The 14,943-nt window shown below is 50.0% G+C and overlaps 1 protein-coding gene across 34 annotated transcripts in view; it reads left to right on the forward strand.

Annotated features, from left to right (window-relative positions):
• Nucleotides 1-14,943, forward strand: part of Cacna1a (calcium channel, voltage-dependent, P/Q type, alpha 1A subunit) — a 301,621-nt gene that overhangs the window by 202,614 nt on the left and 84,064 nt on the right. For all 34 annotated transcript variants that reach the window (XR_003947227.1, XR_003947223.1, XR_003947224.1 and 31 more), the window contains 7 exons: nt 3,330-3,539; nt 7,265-7,377; nt 8,213-8,325; nt 8,434-8,565; nt 9,121-9,193; nt 11,769-11,886; nt 12,018-12,085. Coding sequence is in view for 27 of the 34 variants with exons in the window: in XM_006530609.3 (XP_006530672.1) it covers nt 3,330-3,539; nt 7,265-7,377; nt 8,213-8,325; nt 8,434-8,565; nt 9,121-9,193; nt 11,769-11,886; nt 12,018-12,085 (827 nt within the window). In the remaining 7 variants the exon portion in view is untranslated. The remainder of the gene's footprint in view (nt 1-3,329; nt 3,540-7,264; nt 7,378-8,212; nt 8,326-8,433; nt 8,566-9,120; nt 9,194-11,768; nt 11,887-12,017; nt 12,086-14,943) is intronic.

Consider the following 14,943-nt stretch of genomic DNA (forward strand, 5'->3'; position numbering starts at 1 on the left):
TTGCAAGTGTGAGGACTTGCATTTGAATCTCAGAGCCCATGGAAAGCTAGAGTCAGTAGCATGTGTTTGCAGCTCTAGCACATCAGTGAGATAGAAGGCAAAGACAGATGCATTGTAAGAAACTTAAAGACCAGCTAACTAGCATCAATCAACAAAAAAGAGCCAATTTCAATGGGACACACTCTAAAACACATACTCTAATACCAGAAGGCAGAGGCAGATGGATCTTTTGTGCGTTCAAGACCACACTGGTATACTGAGCTCCAGGCCAGTCAGGGCTACATAGTAAGAGCCTGTCTCAAATAAACAATAAACAAAAACCCTTTGCAAACAAGGTAGAAGGTGAGGATGGCATCTAAAGGTGTCCTCCATATTTGTACCATGGGTGTGAATGCATATACAAGTGTCACTTCATATACACAGAAAATTTTCTAAAGAAAAGATGCCTTTCAACTTTTTAAATGGACCCCAAACACAGTCTGTAGTTTGATATCCCATGGTAGGTTTCACCCAGACAGCCAATCTGCTCAACCACTAAGGAGGAGACCCCGTGCTAACCACTAGCTTCCTAGATTGCCCAGAAGGGATATCTGAGATCCCAGAGCTCTGAGAAGGAAACTCTACGGTTGTTTCTTCACTGGCCCCACAGTGCTGTGAATCCCCGAGCAGGGTTTCTCACATTGAGGAGCTGACTGTGCGTCGAGGAAGGGGACCTGGGCTGGGATAAAATGTCTGCTAGAAGGACAAGTTCCTTCATTGTAAGATGTGGTCAGACAACGTGTAACAGTGTGTTACATACTTTTAAATGGCTAGGGAAGCAGGGAAGATGGCTTGGTGGCTAGAGTGCTGCCCGTGAAAGCCTGGGAGCTGAGTCTCATCCTCCGGCATCCATGTACAGAGTCGGGTGTAATGGTGCGTGCTAATAGTCACAATCTGGAGAAGATGGACACAGGTGTGTCCCTGAGGCTCTCCGGCTAGGCAGTCTAACCTAGAAGGCAAGTTCCAAACCTGGACTCAAAAAAAAATGTGGATGGTACCTGAAGACCTCTGGCTTCCACATGCACATATGCACATGGGTGCACACAGGTAGAGGCAGGCGGATTTCTGAGTTCGAGGCCAGCTTGGTCTACAGAGTGAGTTCCAGGACAGCCAGGGCTATACAGAGAAACCCTGCCTTGGAAAGAAAAAAAAAAGAACTCAAAATCATGTAAGTTTGCACATGTGTATGAGTGCACGTGCACACATACACAAACACCTGCACACACGCACACACACACAAGCCGAGAGACAAAAGAAAATCATGTGGGTGTATTGCTTTCCTATCACTCACACACATCTGAGGTCATCAACTTGTAAGGAGGGAAGGGTGGTTCCAGCTCATAGCTGGGAGGTTTCTGTCGACTTTCACTCATTTCTGTCCCCTTTGTGTGGCAGAAGCAGCTGCTTCCGTCATAGCAGCAGGGAGCAGAGAAGGGGGTCAGAAGTCAGGGCGGGAACTCAAGGCAGATGCTGCATGGGCCATGGAAAGGTGCTGCTTACTGGCTTGCTTCCTCTGGCTTGCTCAGCCTGCTTTCTTATAAACCCCAGGACCACCTGCTCAGTGATAGCGTCGCCCACAGTGGGCTGGGCCCTCCCTCCCACACCAATCTCTAAGAAAATGCCCCCACAGGCTTGCCTACAGGCCAATCTTATGGAGACATTTTTCTCAACTAAGATTCCCTCTTCCCAGATAAGTCTACATTTGTCAAATTGACCGAAAACCAACCAGCACATCCCTCTAGGCCCATCTCATAGTGTCTGTCACCTCCCATTTACGCTAAGAGGCTGGTAGCATTTAAGATGCAAACCATAACCGTAAAGTAATACACATGGTAACTGGCACAAGCTAGCCGCGCTACAGTGTAGACGACATGCTGCAGTGTAGACAATGCTTCAGACCGCCTGCAGAGGCTGCAGACAGCACAATAGCAGGAATGCTCACTGCCCTTGTAAGACTGGCTCCATTCCCAGCACCTACATAGGAAAGTTCACAACAGTCTAGCTCTAGTGTATCTGACATCCTCTGCTGGCCTGTGTGGGCACACACACACACACACACACACACACACACACACACACACACATATACACATACATGCACATGCACATACACAAATGTACATAAAAATAGTAAACTCCAATTATGTAATCCACAATTATCTTCAATTTGTATCTACTTGTATAAAATGTAATTTTAAAAAAATTTAGATGTAATTATTTTTTAAAGGTGGGGGCCATGGCTCAGTAATACTGTGCATGCTTACTGTGTACAAGGCTCTGAGTTCCAATCTTGACACTGTCAAAAAAGTAAAGAAACAAAGGAATAATTAAGACACAGATATAGAGCATGTGAGAAGCGGGAGGCCTCTGTGGTAGAGGTCTCCATCACGTATTACGTTTGGGGCCTGCAGAGATGCTTGAGGTTTTAAAGCACAGGGTGGACCCGAATTCATTTCCCATACCCACACCAGGTCGCCATGGCCGCCAGTAACCCTAGTCTTCTTCTGGCCTCACGAGCATCTGTACACACCTGGCATGCTCGCGCACACACAAACATAAACACATGCCACATGAGAATAAAAACTTATTTTTAAATATTTGAAAATTACTATATCCCATTTACATAAAATAAATGTCTAATGTATATGGTGTGTATACGTCCACGTGTGTGCAGGTGTGTGCACCCTGCCACTGAGTCCTGCTGTGTCACTCACATGAGATCTGACCTCTCAACCAGCCTGAAGCTCACTGACTAGCCTAGGCTGGCTGGCCAGTGAGTCCCCTGTCACAAGCACTGGGATTACAAGTGTCCTCCACTCGGTCCAGGTTTGGTGTGAGTTTTAGGGTTGAACTTGGATCTTTGTGGTTTGGGGACAAGCACTTACTGACTGAGCCATCATCCCTTGGCCCCAAATATCTGTTTAACATGTTTTTTCCTTGAGTGGCAGCTTTCACGTGGGTGGGAATTCTGCCTCCTTCTTGTCCCCAGCTCTGTGCCTAGTAAGAGCAGCTCCCCTGTGACCCTCCCCCAACTGAGTGTCCCTAATCTGAACATCTAAAAAGCAACAAGCTCCAAACGGCCACTTAATGCTGCAAGTGGGAAGGACCACATTGTGCACTTGGGAAACCCAGGGTCCTGTCATCCCTCAGCCTGGGGGGAGGGGGGCTTTGGAGCATGTGACTCCCAAACTGGGGATTTTCAGCAGAGCACCCTGTTCCCTCGTGCCCTCATGTGGCTTCCTCACTGAGAACCATCCTGGGTCCCACCCTCTCCATCCTTTCCCTGACAGGGTCTCCCTTCGCCAGAGCCAGCATCAAAAGTGCCAAGCTGGAGAACTCGACTTTTTTTCACAAGAAGGAGAGAAGAATGCGTTTCTACATCCGCCGCATGGTCAAAACTCAGGCCTTCTACTGGACCGTGCTCAGTCTGGTAGCCCTCAACACGCTGTGCGTCGCCATTGTCCACTACAACCAGCCCGAGTGGCTCTCCGACTTCCTCTGTGAGTGCGGCTCTCAGACAGTTGCTCTCTGCCGGCTTCTTTGGCCCTTCCCAAGCCTGTGGCCATGTCTGCAGCTGAGACAGGGGCCATGCAGCTGCTGCCACAAATGGTGCTTGTGTTAGACTGGTGTTAGCAGGAGACCCAAGGCAGCTAAGGGAACGAAGGTGGAAGGGTTCTGGAGTTCACAGTTTGTCAGGGTCAAGGGCATGATACCTCCTGCTTCGGCTTAGCCCTGGCAGATTCACCAGGCAAATGATACAGGTTTGGAAGGAATGTGTTGCAGAACCTGTGGTCACACCTACAGCAAGGGAGTTGAGACAGACACACAGACAGTCAGATAGATAGATATCAAAAGAAGAAAGGAGATAGGAACTGGCTAGATGGCTCAGTGCATAAAGCCTGGAAACCTGGATTGATTTTCAGAGCCCATGAGACAGAAAGAGAAACTGGATTCCCAAAAGCCCTCTGACTCCACAGGAGCACTGTGGCACAGGCATACACACACATACATATATACACATGCACACTCATACACACACACATGCATGCACACACACAGTAGTAAAACAAAAAGAAGAAACACAGAAAGTTAGAGGAAGGCAGAGATAGATATAATTGCAAGGACAGAGACAGAAAGATATAGGCAGGTCAGACAGACAGACTCAGGGTAAGATAGACAGGCAGCAAGGACAGCGTTCCCACTGTATAGTCCGGCCTCCTATGACACAAACCTTTGAAAGGGACACAGAACACAGCCAGCCTTGCCCAGCTTGTCTTTCTCTCAGTCCTGAGAGTCCATAGCCAGAAGTCAGGCTGCTGTTTCTAAGTGAGACACAGGAATGCTGATGAAATGCAGGTGGAGGTGACAGGAGACAGAGCACGAGAGAGCCATACAGAGCCGGTGTGTTTAACCCTGCCAGCATGGCTCAGAATGTCCATGTGATAAGCACTTTCAAGTCAGGAACCTTAGAAGTGCATGTGTCCTGCAGATAATGACGGCCTCTCTCTCTCTCCTCTTCCTAGTACTGGAGCTGAAACTCTGGGGTTTACACATAGTAAGCAGAGGGGGGCTCTAACCACTGAGCCACACCCAAAACCCACACTAGGGGATTCTAGGCCCCTGACCCCCACCCACTTCTTTGTTCAAACATCTCCTTCTCTCTCTTCTCTCTTCCTGTTCCTTCTGCCTCCCATCTACCCAGGGCTCAGTTTTAGAAGCCCCTTCTAACACACGTGGGCACTTCTAGCTTTCTTGGGCCAAGCCAGGACCCTCATGGGGTTTGTCCTCTGGACTCTACCCAGGATTTGCCTAAATTGAGCATGGGCGTTGGAAGGTGGGATTCCCCCAGGCCTGGAAAAAAACTCTAAGGAATCATAGAAAAGGGTGTGGGCCTGACCAGGGTGTGGACCCCCTGGCTCTCCCCTCGAGCTCCCTTGAGAACTATTCAATCTTTTATGCCTCCCAAAGTCGGTCTGACCTGTTTGCTGCCCTTGTTCAGAAGTGGCCTAGCACAGCTATAAGGGATAGTCATGCCTTTGACCTAGAAAGGCCCAAATTGTATTTCAGAGGACTGATTCCTTGGACCTTCATGGTCCCCAGGCCTGTTGTCTGACCCCCACAGGACACCTCAAGGGGACTGTTCTGTATCTGAGCCTGACCTGCTTCCAGGCTGCCTAATTGCGTCTGGTCCCTCCGGAGCCGTGCAAACAAGGGCTCGTTATTTCTCAATATGACCTCTCCTTGTACACTGTTCTTACTTGCCTATTTTCCTCCACTAATCATCTTGCAGTCTGTCCTGGTTATGGAAACAGGGGATTAGGGCTTCCTGCCTGGAGGCCTTGGTATGTAGACATAGTTTAGTTAACCCCGTTTTCCAGTTACGAAAAAAGACAGAGAGGTGAAGGAACTTTTCCCAGGTCACAGGATGAATATAAAGGATGAATCCAGGATTTGAACCCAGGCAATTGTACTCCTAAGTCCAAGTTGTGTCTAATGGTGGAGTCTGTAAAGTCTCGATGCCTGTCCTACCCTGTAGATCCAGACTTTAATCCACTGATCAGAGGTCTTCAGTCCTAAAGCAATCTGTAAGCAACAAAGGATGAAACAGTGTGGCTGGAAGATGTAGCTCAGTTTAAGAGAAATACAGACCAGAGCAAGAGGGCCCTTAGAATCAGTGAAATGAGTGCCCAGGTCTCGGAGTCTCTGTGTGAACCTGGTAGAGGGCTCTCCAAGGCTCTGGTGTTGTGTGTTACTAACTCCCTTGTTTCCATGGTAACTAAGGAGCAAGCATCTCGGAGACTTCTGTCCTCATAGAGCTACCCTACTGAGTCTCAGAGGGGCTGGATGTTATGGGCATATCTGCTTCCCTAGCTACTTTGTCCTCAATACAAAGAGTTTCTCCCAAAAATAAGGAGCTTCTGAGAATCCTACAAATCAAGGGAAGTCTTGACAAGAAATGACAATGAGAGATATTTAGAAATCAATTCAAAGCACCTCCCTAAGCATAAGCTAGCTCGGGCTCTTGACAATCATCTTATAGTTAATCTACACTACTGTAACAAAACACCTGAGGCTGGGTAAGTGAAAAACTACAGACATTTTCTTTCTTGAATTTCTGGAGCCTAGGATGTCTACATATGGCATTCAGGGAGGCTTGGCTGTCTACTGGGAAGTTGTTCTCTGCCCTCAATGCTGTGTCCTCTGGAAAGGATCAATGAAAGCCAGAAGATGAACAACCACATCAAGCCTCTTCATAGGCGCATCTGGTGCTGTTCACGGGGCTGGCTCTAAGACTCCATTCCCTTCAGCCATCTCCCAGCAGCTTTATACATCATAGGGACTGCTTCCTTGAGGAATACCTTTCAGTGTGGGTTTTAGAGGCCAGGTGTGGTGGCACACACCTTTAATCCCAACACCAGGGAGGCAGAGGAGGCAGATCCCTGTGAGTTTGAGACCAGCCTGGTCTACAGAAAAATGCCAAGACTAGGTAGTGAGACCCTGTATCGCAGATTTCCAGAAAGGAGCACAGGCATTCAAACCATGGCAGTTGTCCAACAGAACTGGCTCTGGAGCCATCATTAGGACGTTTGTAGACATTACTTCCTTTTGCTTGCTGTTTTGTTTTGTTGGCTGCAGTGCAGGAATGGAGCCCAGGGTTTTACACAGCTGGGCTGGTGCTCGACCACTGAACTCTCCGTTGGGGAATTCTAGGTGGAGGCTCTACCACTAAGTCACACCCCCAGGGCCTCACTGGGGGATTCTAGGCTGGCTTTCTGCTGCTGATTCAAGGTCTCTGCCTCTCACTGTCTAGTTTCAGGCAGGCATTCCACATATGTTTGGCTGTACTCAAAATCCAGCTAGTCCCTCACGAAATGTAATTAGCCACACAGGGATCCATCAGTCAACACAAAGACTTGGTCCTTAGCATTATCCCACACCCAACTTTCCCCATCCGACCCAGGTAAGAACTGTTCACTGAATACACATTGGGTTTTCTCTCACTCTTTTAAGACTGGCCTACATTTGGATGGTTGTTGGGAGATTGGGGACAGTTGGTCCTATTCTGTTGCAGAAGAGAAGCTGAAGCCATGGAAAAGAATCTGTGCATAGCCCTTGGCCGTGACTGTCTCCTCTTCCTCCCTGACTGCCAGGGAGACACAAGAGAAAAGGCAGAGGCACGGGACCTCCCCACAGCCTAAACCACGCTTCTTCCTTTCCCTTCCAGACTATGCAGAATTCATTTTCTTAGGACTCTTTATGTCCGAAATGTTTATAAAAATGTACGGGCTCGGGACGCGGCCTTACTTCCACTCTTCCTTCAACTGCTTTGACTGTGGGGTGAGTACTGAGCTTTCTCGGACCCTTGCTCTGCGTCTCACCAGAGATGGTTGATACCTGGGGACCCTAGCACCTGAGTCTGGGACAGAATTGTGAGCCAAGGGTAACTTGGGCTGCCTTTCAGTAACAAAATGATGATGGTGGTGGTGGTGGTAGTGGTGGTGGTGGCAGTGGTGGTGGTGGCAGCAGCGGTGGCGTTGGCAGCAATGGTGATAGTGATGGTGATGGTGGTGGTGATGATGATGATGATGATGAGGTCACCTCTGGATGTATGGTGAGTTGGGAAAGGAGGAGAGGGGCAATGAGGACACACAGTTGCTGTCACCAAGTTGAGACAGCTTAAGCTGTCTTAGGAAAGGAAAGATAGGGAACCCAGTAGTTCTGCAGTGAGTAAAGAGTGGAACTTATTTCTATTGTAAATCTCAAGGCAGCCAGGCAGTGGTGGTGCACGCCTTTAATCCCAGCACTTGGGAGGCAGAGGCAGACGGATTTCTGAGTTTAAGGCCAGCCTGGGCTACAGTGTGAGTTTCAGGGAAGTCCTACACAGAGAAACCCTGTCTCAGAAACAAACACAAAAACAAAACCTGCCAGAAACAACATAAAGGAAGAGGGAATTTTGACCCCTAGTGACAGAGGTCCTCCGGCCAGACCCCCCGTCTTAACAGCTTCATAGATTTCCAATAAGCAGCCTAACTCTGAGGGGGCCTGTGGAGGTTTCCACGGGCCCCCATAGACACCATCTTGTGCCCCTGAGGGGTGGACGTGGCTCAAGCCCTGGGAAGGGGTCGGAGTCCTGAGGCCGGCCGTGACCTTGAGACCGAGCTCTCTGCCACAGGTCATCATTGGGAGCATCTTTGAAGTCATCTGGGCTGTCATCAAACCTGGTACATCCTTTGGAATCAGTGTGTTACGAGCTCTCAGGTTATTGCGAATTTTCAAAGTCACAAAGTAAGTCTTTGAGGTTTCTTAGCACTCTGACCAGGGGATGAGGAGGGAGGGCACCCTGCCCCACCCGCATATCCCTGATCCGACCCCCTCTTTGGCTTCTGTCGGCAGGTACTGGGCATCTCTCAGAAACCTGGTTGTCTCCCTCCTCAACTCCATGAAGTCCATCATAAGTCTGTTGTTCCTCCTTTTCCTGTTCATCGTTGTCTTTGCCCTCCTGGGGATGCAGCTGTTCGGTGGCCAGTAAGTACTGCCCTCATCTGGGACTTCTCACCCAGAGCTCCTACTCAGCTTCCATCACACGCACGCGCGCACACACACACACACACACACACACACACACACATATACACACACACACACGCACATATACAGACACACACATACACACATGGAGATACACACACACACGCATATACACACATGCACAAATACACATGCACACATGTACATGTACAGACACACAGACATGCACATGTACAGACACACACAGGCATGCACACACACATGCACAGATGCACACGCACACATGCACTGCACAACTACACTCACACACATGCATATGCACACACACACACACATATGCACACACATGCACACCCTGACCCCTTTGAGCTGACCATCATCTCGTGACTGCCCTCAGGACACAAATGGTCATATAGGGTAGCAGGCTTCTGGGTACCAGATACAGGATCTTCCTGGGACACAGAGATACTCTAGATGTTACCATGGAAACCAGAAGCTGAACCAGGACTTCAGAGAAGGAGGGCTAACATAAAATGTCCTTGCTTTCTGCAGATTTAATTTTGATGAGGGGACTCCGCCCACCAACTTCGACACTTTTCCAGCAGCAATAATGACTGTGTTTCAGGTATGAGCTCCTCGGCCCTGATTCAGGCTCCTAAACATGGACAGGGGCTTCCCAGCAGCCAGGAGCATCCCTGAATTCCTCCATTTCTTCCCTTTCCCCGCTGTTTTGGAATGCTTGTTTTCATTGTTGCTGGAGATGTGGCTCAGTGCTAGAGCTTTTATTTAATATGTTATGAGACCCCGGATTCCAGCCTAAGTACAGCCAAACACAATGCACAAACACAAAGAAAAAGCATATAGGCTGCCATACAGGGCCACACAGGAAAGCACCCGGGCCAGTCGAGGTACAGAAGAGCCTTGCTTGAGGTTTCCCTGCGAAGGTGAAGTGGACTGTCTGCCCCACGCTGGAAGGACTGGAAGGAGGTGTCAGGGGAAGCTGATCTCCATCAGAAGAACAATCACTCAATTCTTCCCCATGTCCAGGAATTGGCTTCCCTAAGATAAGACATCCCTCCAGGGCTCCAGGTTCTTAAGTATCAGAATGCAACCAGCAAAGTTGGCTAGGCATGACGCACATTGGACTATTGTCCCAGGACATGGAGGCTGGGGCAAGAGGATGTAAGGTCATCCTCAGTTTACAATGAGTTTGGGGTCAGCCTGGGCTACATGAGACACTGAGGAAGAGAAAAGAAAGACAGATAGAAAGACATAAGGGGGGGGGGAGGAAGGAAGAAGGGAAGCCAAAATGAAAAGAGAGCCCAGGGTAATGTCACACACCTGTAATCCTAACACTCAGGAGGCTGAGACTGGAGGAACTCCAGTTCAAGGTCAGGCTATGAGATCCCACCCAAAACAAGACAAAACAAAAAGGGAAAGGCCTGGTTGATACCTCTACCCATCTTCGAAGCAGGAGTCTCCACGTGTTCCAGGACAAGACGGCTTGCTTCCTTCACTGAGGCTTGGAGAGTGGCCGATCAGAGATCTCTAACATACTCAGATTGAGGTTTTTTCTTTGGGAGAGAACAGACTATGTAGAGAATATGGCCTCCATCCTTCCTTTTCTTAAAAAGCTGGCAGTTTCTAAATGCGACTGCCAGGCTGGCTTGAGAGAAGACAGCTGTGAAGCAACACCCAGAGCCAGAGAGCAGATGATTGGCAGGCCCAAGCTCCTCCCAGGACAGGGACAGTGTCTGCAGACTCTGTTGATGGTCTGCAGACCCCGATGATTGTCACAGACCCTGTTGATTGATTGTCTGCAGACCCTGCTGATTGATTGTCTGCAGACCCTGCTGATGGTCATACCTATTTGGGGTAAGCAGATGACATTGGCATCTGGTTATCAGAGGCCAGGGATGTTCAGCACTGGGCAGGCATGGGTTGCTCCTCCCAGAGAATGACCCACCCTGGACCAGCAGTGCCAGGCTGAGAAGCCTGGCCATAGCAGAGGAGTTCTTTCCTATTTCCTTTATCCTCAGGAGACTGTAAATAGAAGGAAAGAAACTGGGGTAGTGGTTTTTTGTTTTGTTTTGTTTTGTTGTTTTCATTTTAAAAGACAGGAGGGCTGGGTATGGTGATATAGGCCTTTAATCCCTAGTCTACATAGTGGGACCCTGACAATAGATAGATAGGTAGGTATGTAGGTAGACAGACAGACAGACAGACAGACAGGCAGGCAGGCAGATCAATGACATGTCTCAGTAGGCAAACATGATTATCCCCAAGTCTGACAAGTTGAGTCCTATCTCTGGTGCTCATGTGGTAGAAGGAGAGAACGGACTCGTACATATTGTCTTCTGGTCTTCACACTAACACTATGGCATGTGTGTGTGTGTGTGAGAGAGAGAGAGAGACAGACAGACAGACAGACAGACAGAGAATCTCATATAGCCCAGGCTAGCCTCATGCTAGCTGTATAGCTAAGGCTGTCCTTCAACTCATTCTCATGCCCACCTCCCCAGTGCTGGTATGGCAGGCTTGTGCCACCATGCCTGGTTTATGTGGTCCTGGGGATAGAAATCCTGACTTTGTACATGTTAAACACATGCTCTACACTTGCTACATCTTCTGAGCTACATCCCCAAACCTCTGTCTTCCTCTTCCTTCTCTTCTTCCTCTTCCTTCTTCCTCTTCCTCCTCCTTCTCTCCCTCCTCCTCCTCCAAGCCGGAATACAGGCTTCACCCTCTTGACCCCATGTCACCCCAGGTACTTCTTAGAAGGTCCAATAACCATTGGCAAATGTGAGCTAGGCAGGCACTCTGCCACCCAGCTCCATCCCCAGAATCGGTGCCTTTTTAAATTGTTGTTTGCTGTTAGAGACAGGGTCTCGCTAAATTGCCAAATACCAACTCACTCTGAGCTGAGCTTCTGCCTTGGAGCTTGACAGGGACCCATTTAGTCCAGAGCTAACACTTGTGTCACATCAGAAAAGACGGGTCACCAAAAGCCTTGAGACACCCATATCCCCTATTTCCCACAGCCAAGCTGAGAACCCCCAGCCACAGGCACAGAGATAGAAGTTCACAAGGGCTCCAGAAGACCTGGGCTGGGGTTGGGCTGACAGACATGGCCGAAGCTGTGGCTCCAATGAGCTGGTGGCTGAGAGGGGCTTGGCTGTGTGTTTGTCCCTATCTTTCAGATCCTGACTGGCGAGGATTGGAATGAGGTCATGTATGATGGGATCAAGTCTCAGGGGGGCGTGCAGGGCGGCATGGTGTTCTCCATCTACTTCATCGTCCTCACCCTCTTCGGGAACTGTATCCTTCGTGGGCACCAGGGACAGACTGGGTGTGGGTGGAGCAGGCGGGACCCAAATGCCCAGGCTCCACCAGCCCCACCAGGCCGTGAGCTTCCTTCCATCAGCTGCTTTCCCTGACTCGACATACAGACACCCTGCTGAACGTGTTCTTGGCCATCGCAGTGGACAACCTGGCCAATGCCCAGGAGCTCACCAAGGTGGAGGGCACAGTAACCACCTGCTCATGGCAGATCATGACAGCAGGGTTTGGAGGGATGTGGGGGCTGGGTCAGGGCTCTTGCTGGGGATGGGAGCACTGGGCACCTCTCCTGGAGCCATGCCATCCCTGATCAAGATAGTTTGTAGCCCAGAAGGGGAAGGGGACAGTAAGGTGGCTTCTGAGGACAGATATTGAGCCTGCACCCAAAGGCTTGAGGAATAAGGACTTTCAGGATAATGGGCACTGCTGCCAGCCAAAGGATGGGGCAAGGAGTGACTTGGTAGGGCCTCTGGCAGAGCTGGAGCTAGCAAGGCTCAGACACAGTGACAAGGGTTGCCCCTTCCCCCAAATCACCCTCCTTCTGACTTCCACAGGGAGCATGCCAGGGGACAGTTGATAGGAGGTTCGAGACAAGGTGCACAGGTTACCTGGCTGGGAAGACAGGGTGGGTCTGCAGGCTTATGTTTCCACCTGTGACCCTGTGCTGAGGAACTAGCCAGATGGAATGCCCTCAGGCTGGCCTTCCAAGGGACAACAGTACAGAGCTGTGGTCCAGGTGCCAGGCTCCACTCCAGTCCTCCTTCGGAGAAGGGGAAACTGAGGGTCAGAAAGAAAAGATCCATGGTCGCAGATGGTATGGCCACTACTTAAAGCATCATGCAGCCAGCGTGGTGGTGTGTGACTGAGCACAGAACTGAGGTAGGAGGATTGAAAGTTTAAGACGCGTGCCACATAAAGAACCTGTGTTCCCTCAAAAAAAAAAAAAAAAAGATATGCATGTGTGTGTGTGTGTGTGTGTGTGTGTGTGTGTGTGTGTGTATACACACACACACACACACACACCACATGTGGGAAAGCCAAGGCCAGGGAAGGTAGATGCCAGTGCCATACACCAGGAACTGCAAGAGCAAAGATGGAGCCCTACAAAGGGCAGAGAAGAGCTGGGGCAGGAACTCGGGAAGAAAAGTCACCGGGTGAGATGAAGCCCAGGTTTCATTCCTACTCAGTGACGCTGAATTATCTGGGGACAAGCTGGCATCACGTGCCCCTCAAGGCATCCTCCGGCATCCTAAGTGTCCTCAGGTCCATGCCAGTCAGGCCTGGGGGAGGAAACCCTGCTTTCTGCAAAGCAGCTCACGCCCCCTGGTGGCTGTGAACAGAGCAGCCAGATTATGGGCTGCGCAGAAAACCCTGGACAAGGTGGTGATGAGTGGGGCCCATGTGCCAGAGCTGGGCTCATCGGCCTTGGAGGAGAAAACATAGAGAAACCGCAGTTTGTGCAGTCTTGAGGTGTCAGGGACAGAGACCATCTTTCCTGCAGCCACGGCTGGCTCTGCAGAATTAACACACAATGCTTGCAGGCAGAGTCTTCCTCCCAGCCCCGGAGCCCCTCCCCAGTGCCTCAGAACCCAGGACTGCAAGGCTACAGGGGTAGGGGCTGCCAAGCTTCCATCTGTTTGCCCTGGCAGGAGGGAGGGAGAATTTCCCAGCCCCACCTCCGGCAGGGAAAAGCGGAAGTCTCCCACCCCAGGCACAAAGCCAAGAGTTCAGCCACCATGAAGCTGGCTGGCATGTGTCACCACAGTCCGATCCAGCCATGAGCTCATCCAAGACACAGGAGGCTGGCATGGGAAGACAGGCCAGCTACACTCCAAAGTGAAGGCAGCCATCCCCCTGCAGACCCCCGTCTTCCCCTTCATCCACTGTACATGTGGCTCACACCATTGTAATCCCCAAGCAAAGGAAGGGACTTGTTTGAGCTACATTTTACAGATACCATGCCTCATCCGTAATCATGGATTGACTACCAACAGTGAGCACAGGCTCGAAGCCAGGGAGAGTACGGTGAGCAAGACAGACAGACAGACAACAGTCCCTGCCCTGGGAGGACAGGATTCAGGTTGTAGAGGCAGGCCAGAAATCAGATGCATTTTTAAAAGCACTGTTTGTTAGTGCTGAAGGGAATAGTGCAGTGGGTTGAGTCAGGGAGTCCTGGAAGCTTGGTCATGAAGAAGAGACACAGAGAAATGGAGAGATTTTACTGAGGGTCACACAGCAATAAGTGGTTATGGCTGGGATTTTCACCCTGGCTGAATCTGAACCTTGTGGTTTTCTCCACTGCACACGAGACAATTAAACCTGAATGTGCTTCACACCCACCCAGCTGCCGGCTGAAAGTGTAGATCCCGAAGGCAGCCCTGGGTCTGCAGGTGCTGCCGGGGCCGGGAAACATTCGTTTTCAGTGTGGCTGAGACCAATGTTCCAACCACCTGGGTCTAAAAGATGCTGGACACGGTGCCTGACATCAGGGAACCCTGTCTCCTGTCACTGACAGTGATTAAGGTGCAGGTTACTTCTGTTCCAGGGGAGCTTAGAAAGTGGGGGCAGTCCCCATAGCTTCTCTTATTGGTGGGTTTGGTTTTATCTCTTTCCTCCTTGTTTTTTCTTTGTCTTTCCATTGATGGGTTTTTCTTTTCTTTCTCTCTCCCTCTCTCTCTCTCTCTCTCTCTCTCTCTCTCTTCCTTTCTTTCAATTTTTTTGTTTTTTTTTAACAAAGAGTCTCAATTTGTAGCCCTAGCTGACCTTGAACTCACTATGTAGACCAGGCTAGCCTCAAACTCACAGAGAACTTCCTGCCTCTACCTCCTGAGCATTAGGATTAATGGCGTTCATCACCTGCACCACACTGGGCAACTGAGGGCTTTTCTGCGACATAGTGAAATGACTTTAAGTCCCCAACCACCTAGGCCATGAATTGAAACCATAAGCCAACCCCTCTCTCCCCATCTTCCCACAGTTGGGGCTGCGGATAGATCTTATAAACCCCAGACTGCCTTTGGGCTGTTGACAGTTGGG

Source organism: Mus musculus, chromosome 8 (assembly GCF_000001635.26).
Source record: "Mus musculus strain C57BL/6J chromosome 8, GRCm38.p6 C57BL/6J".
Classification (NCBI taxonomy): domain Eukaryota; kingdom Metazoa; phylum Chordata; class Mammalia; order Rodentia; family Muridae; genus Mus; species Mus musculus.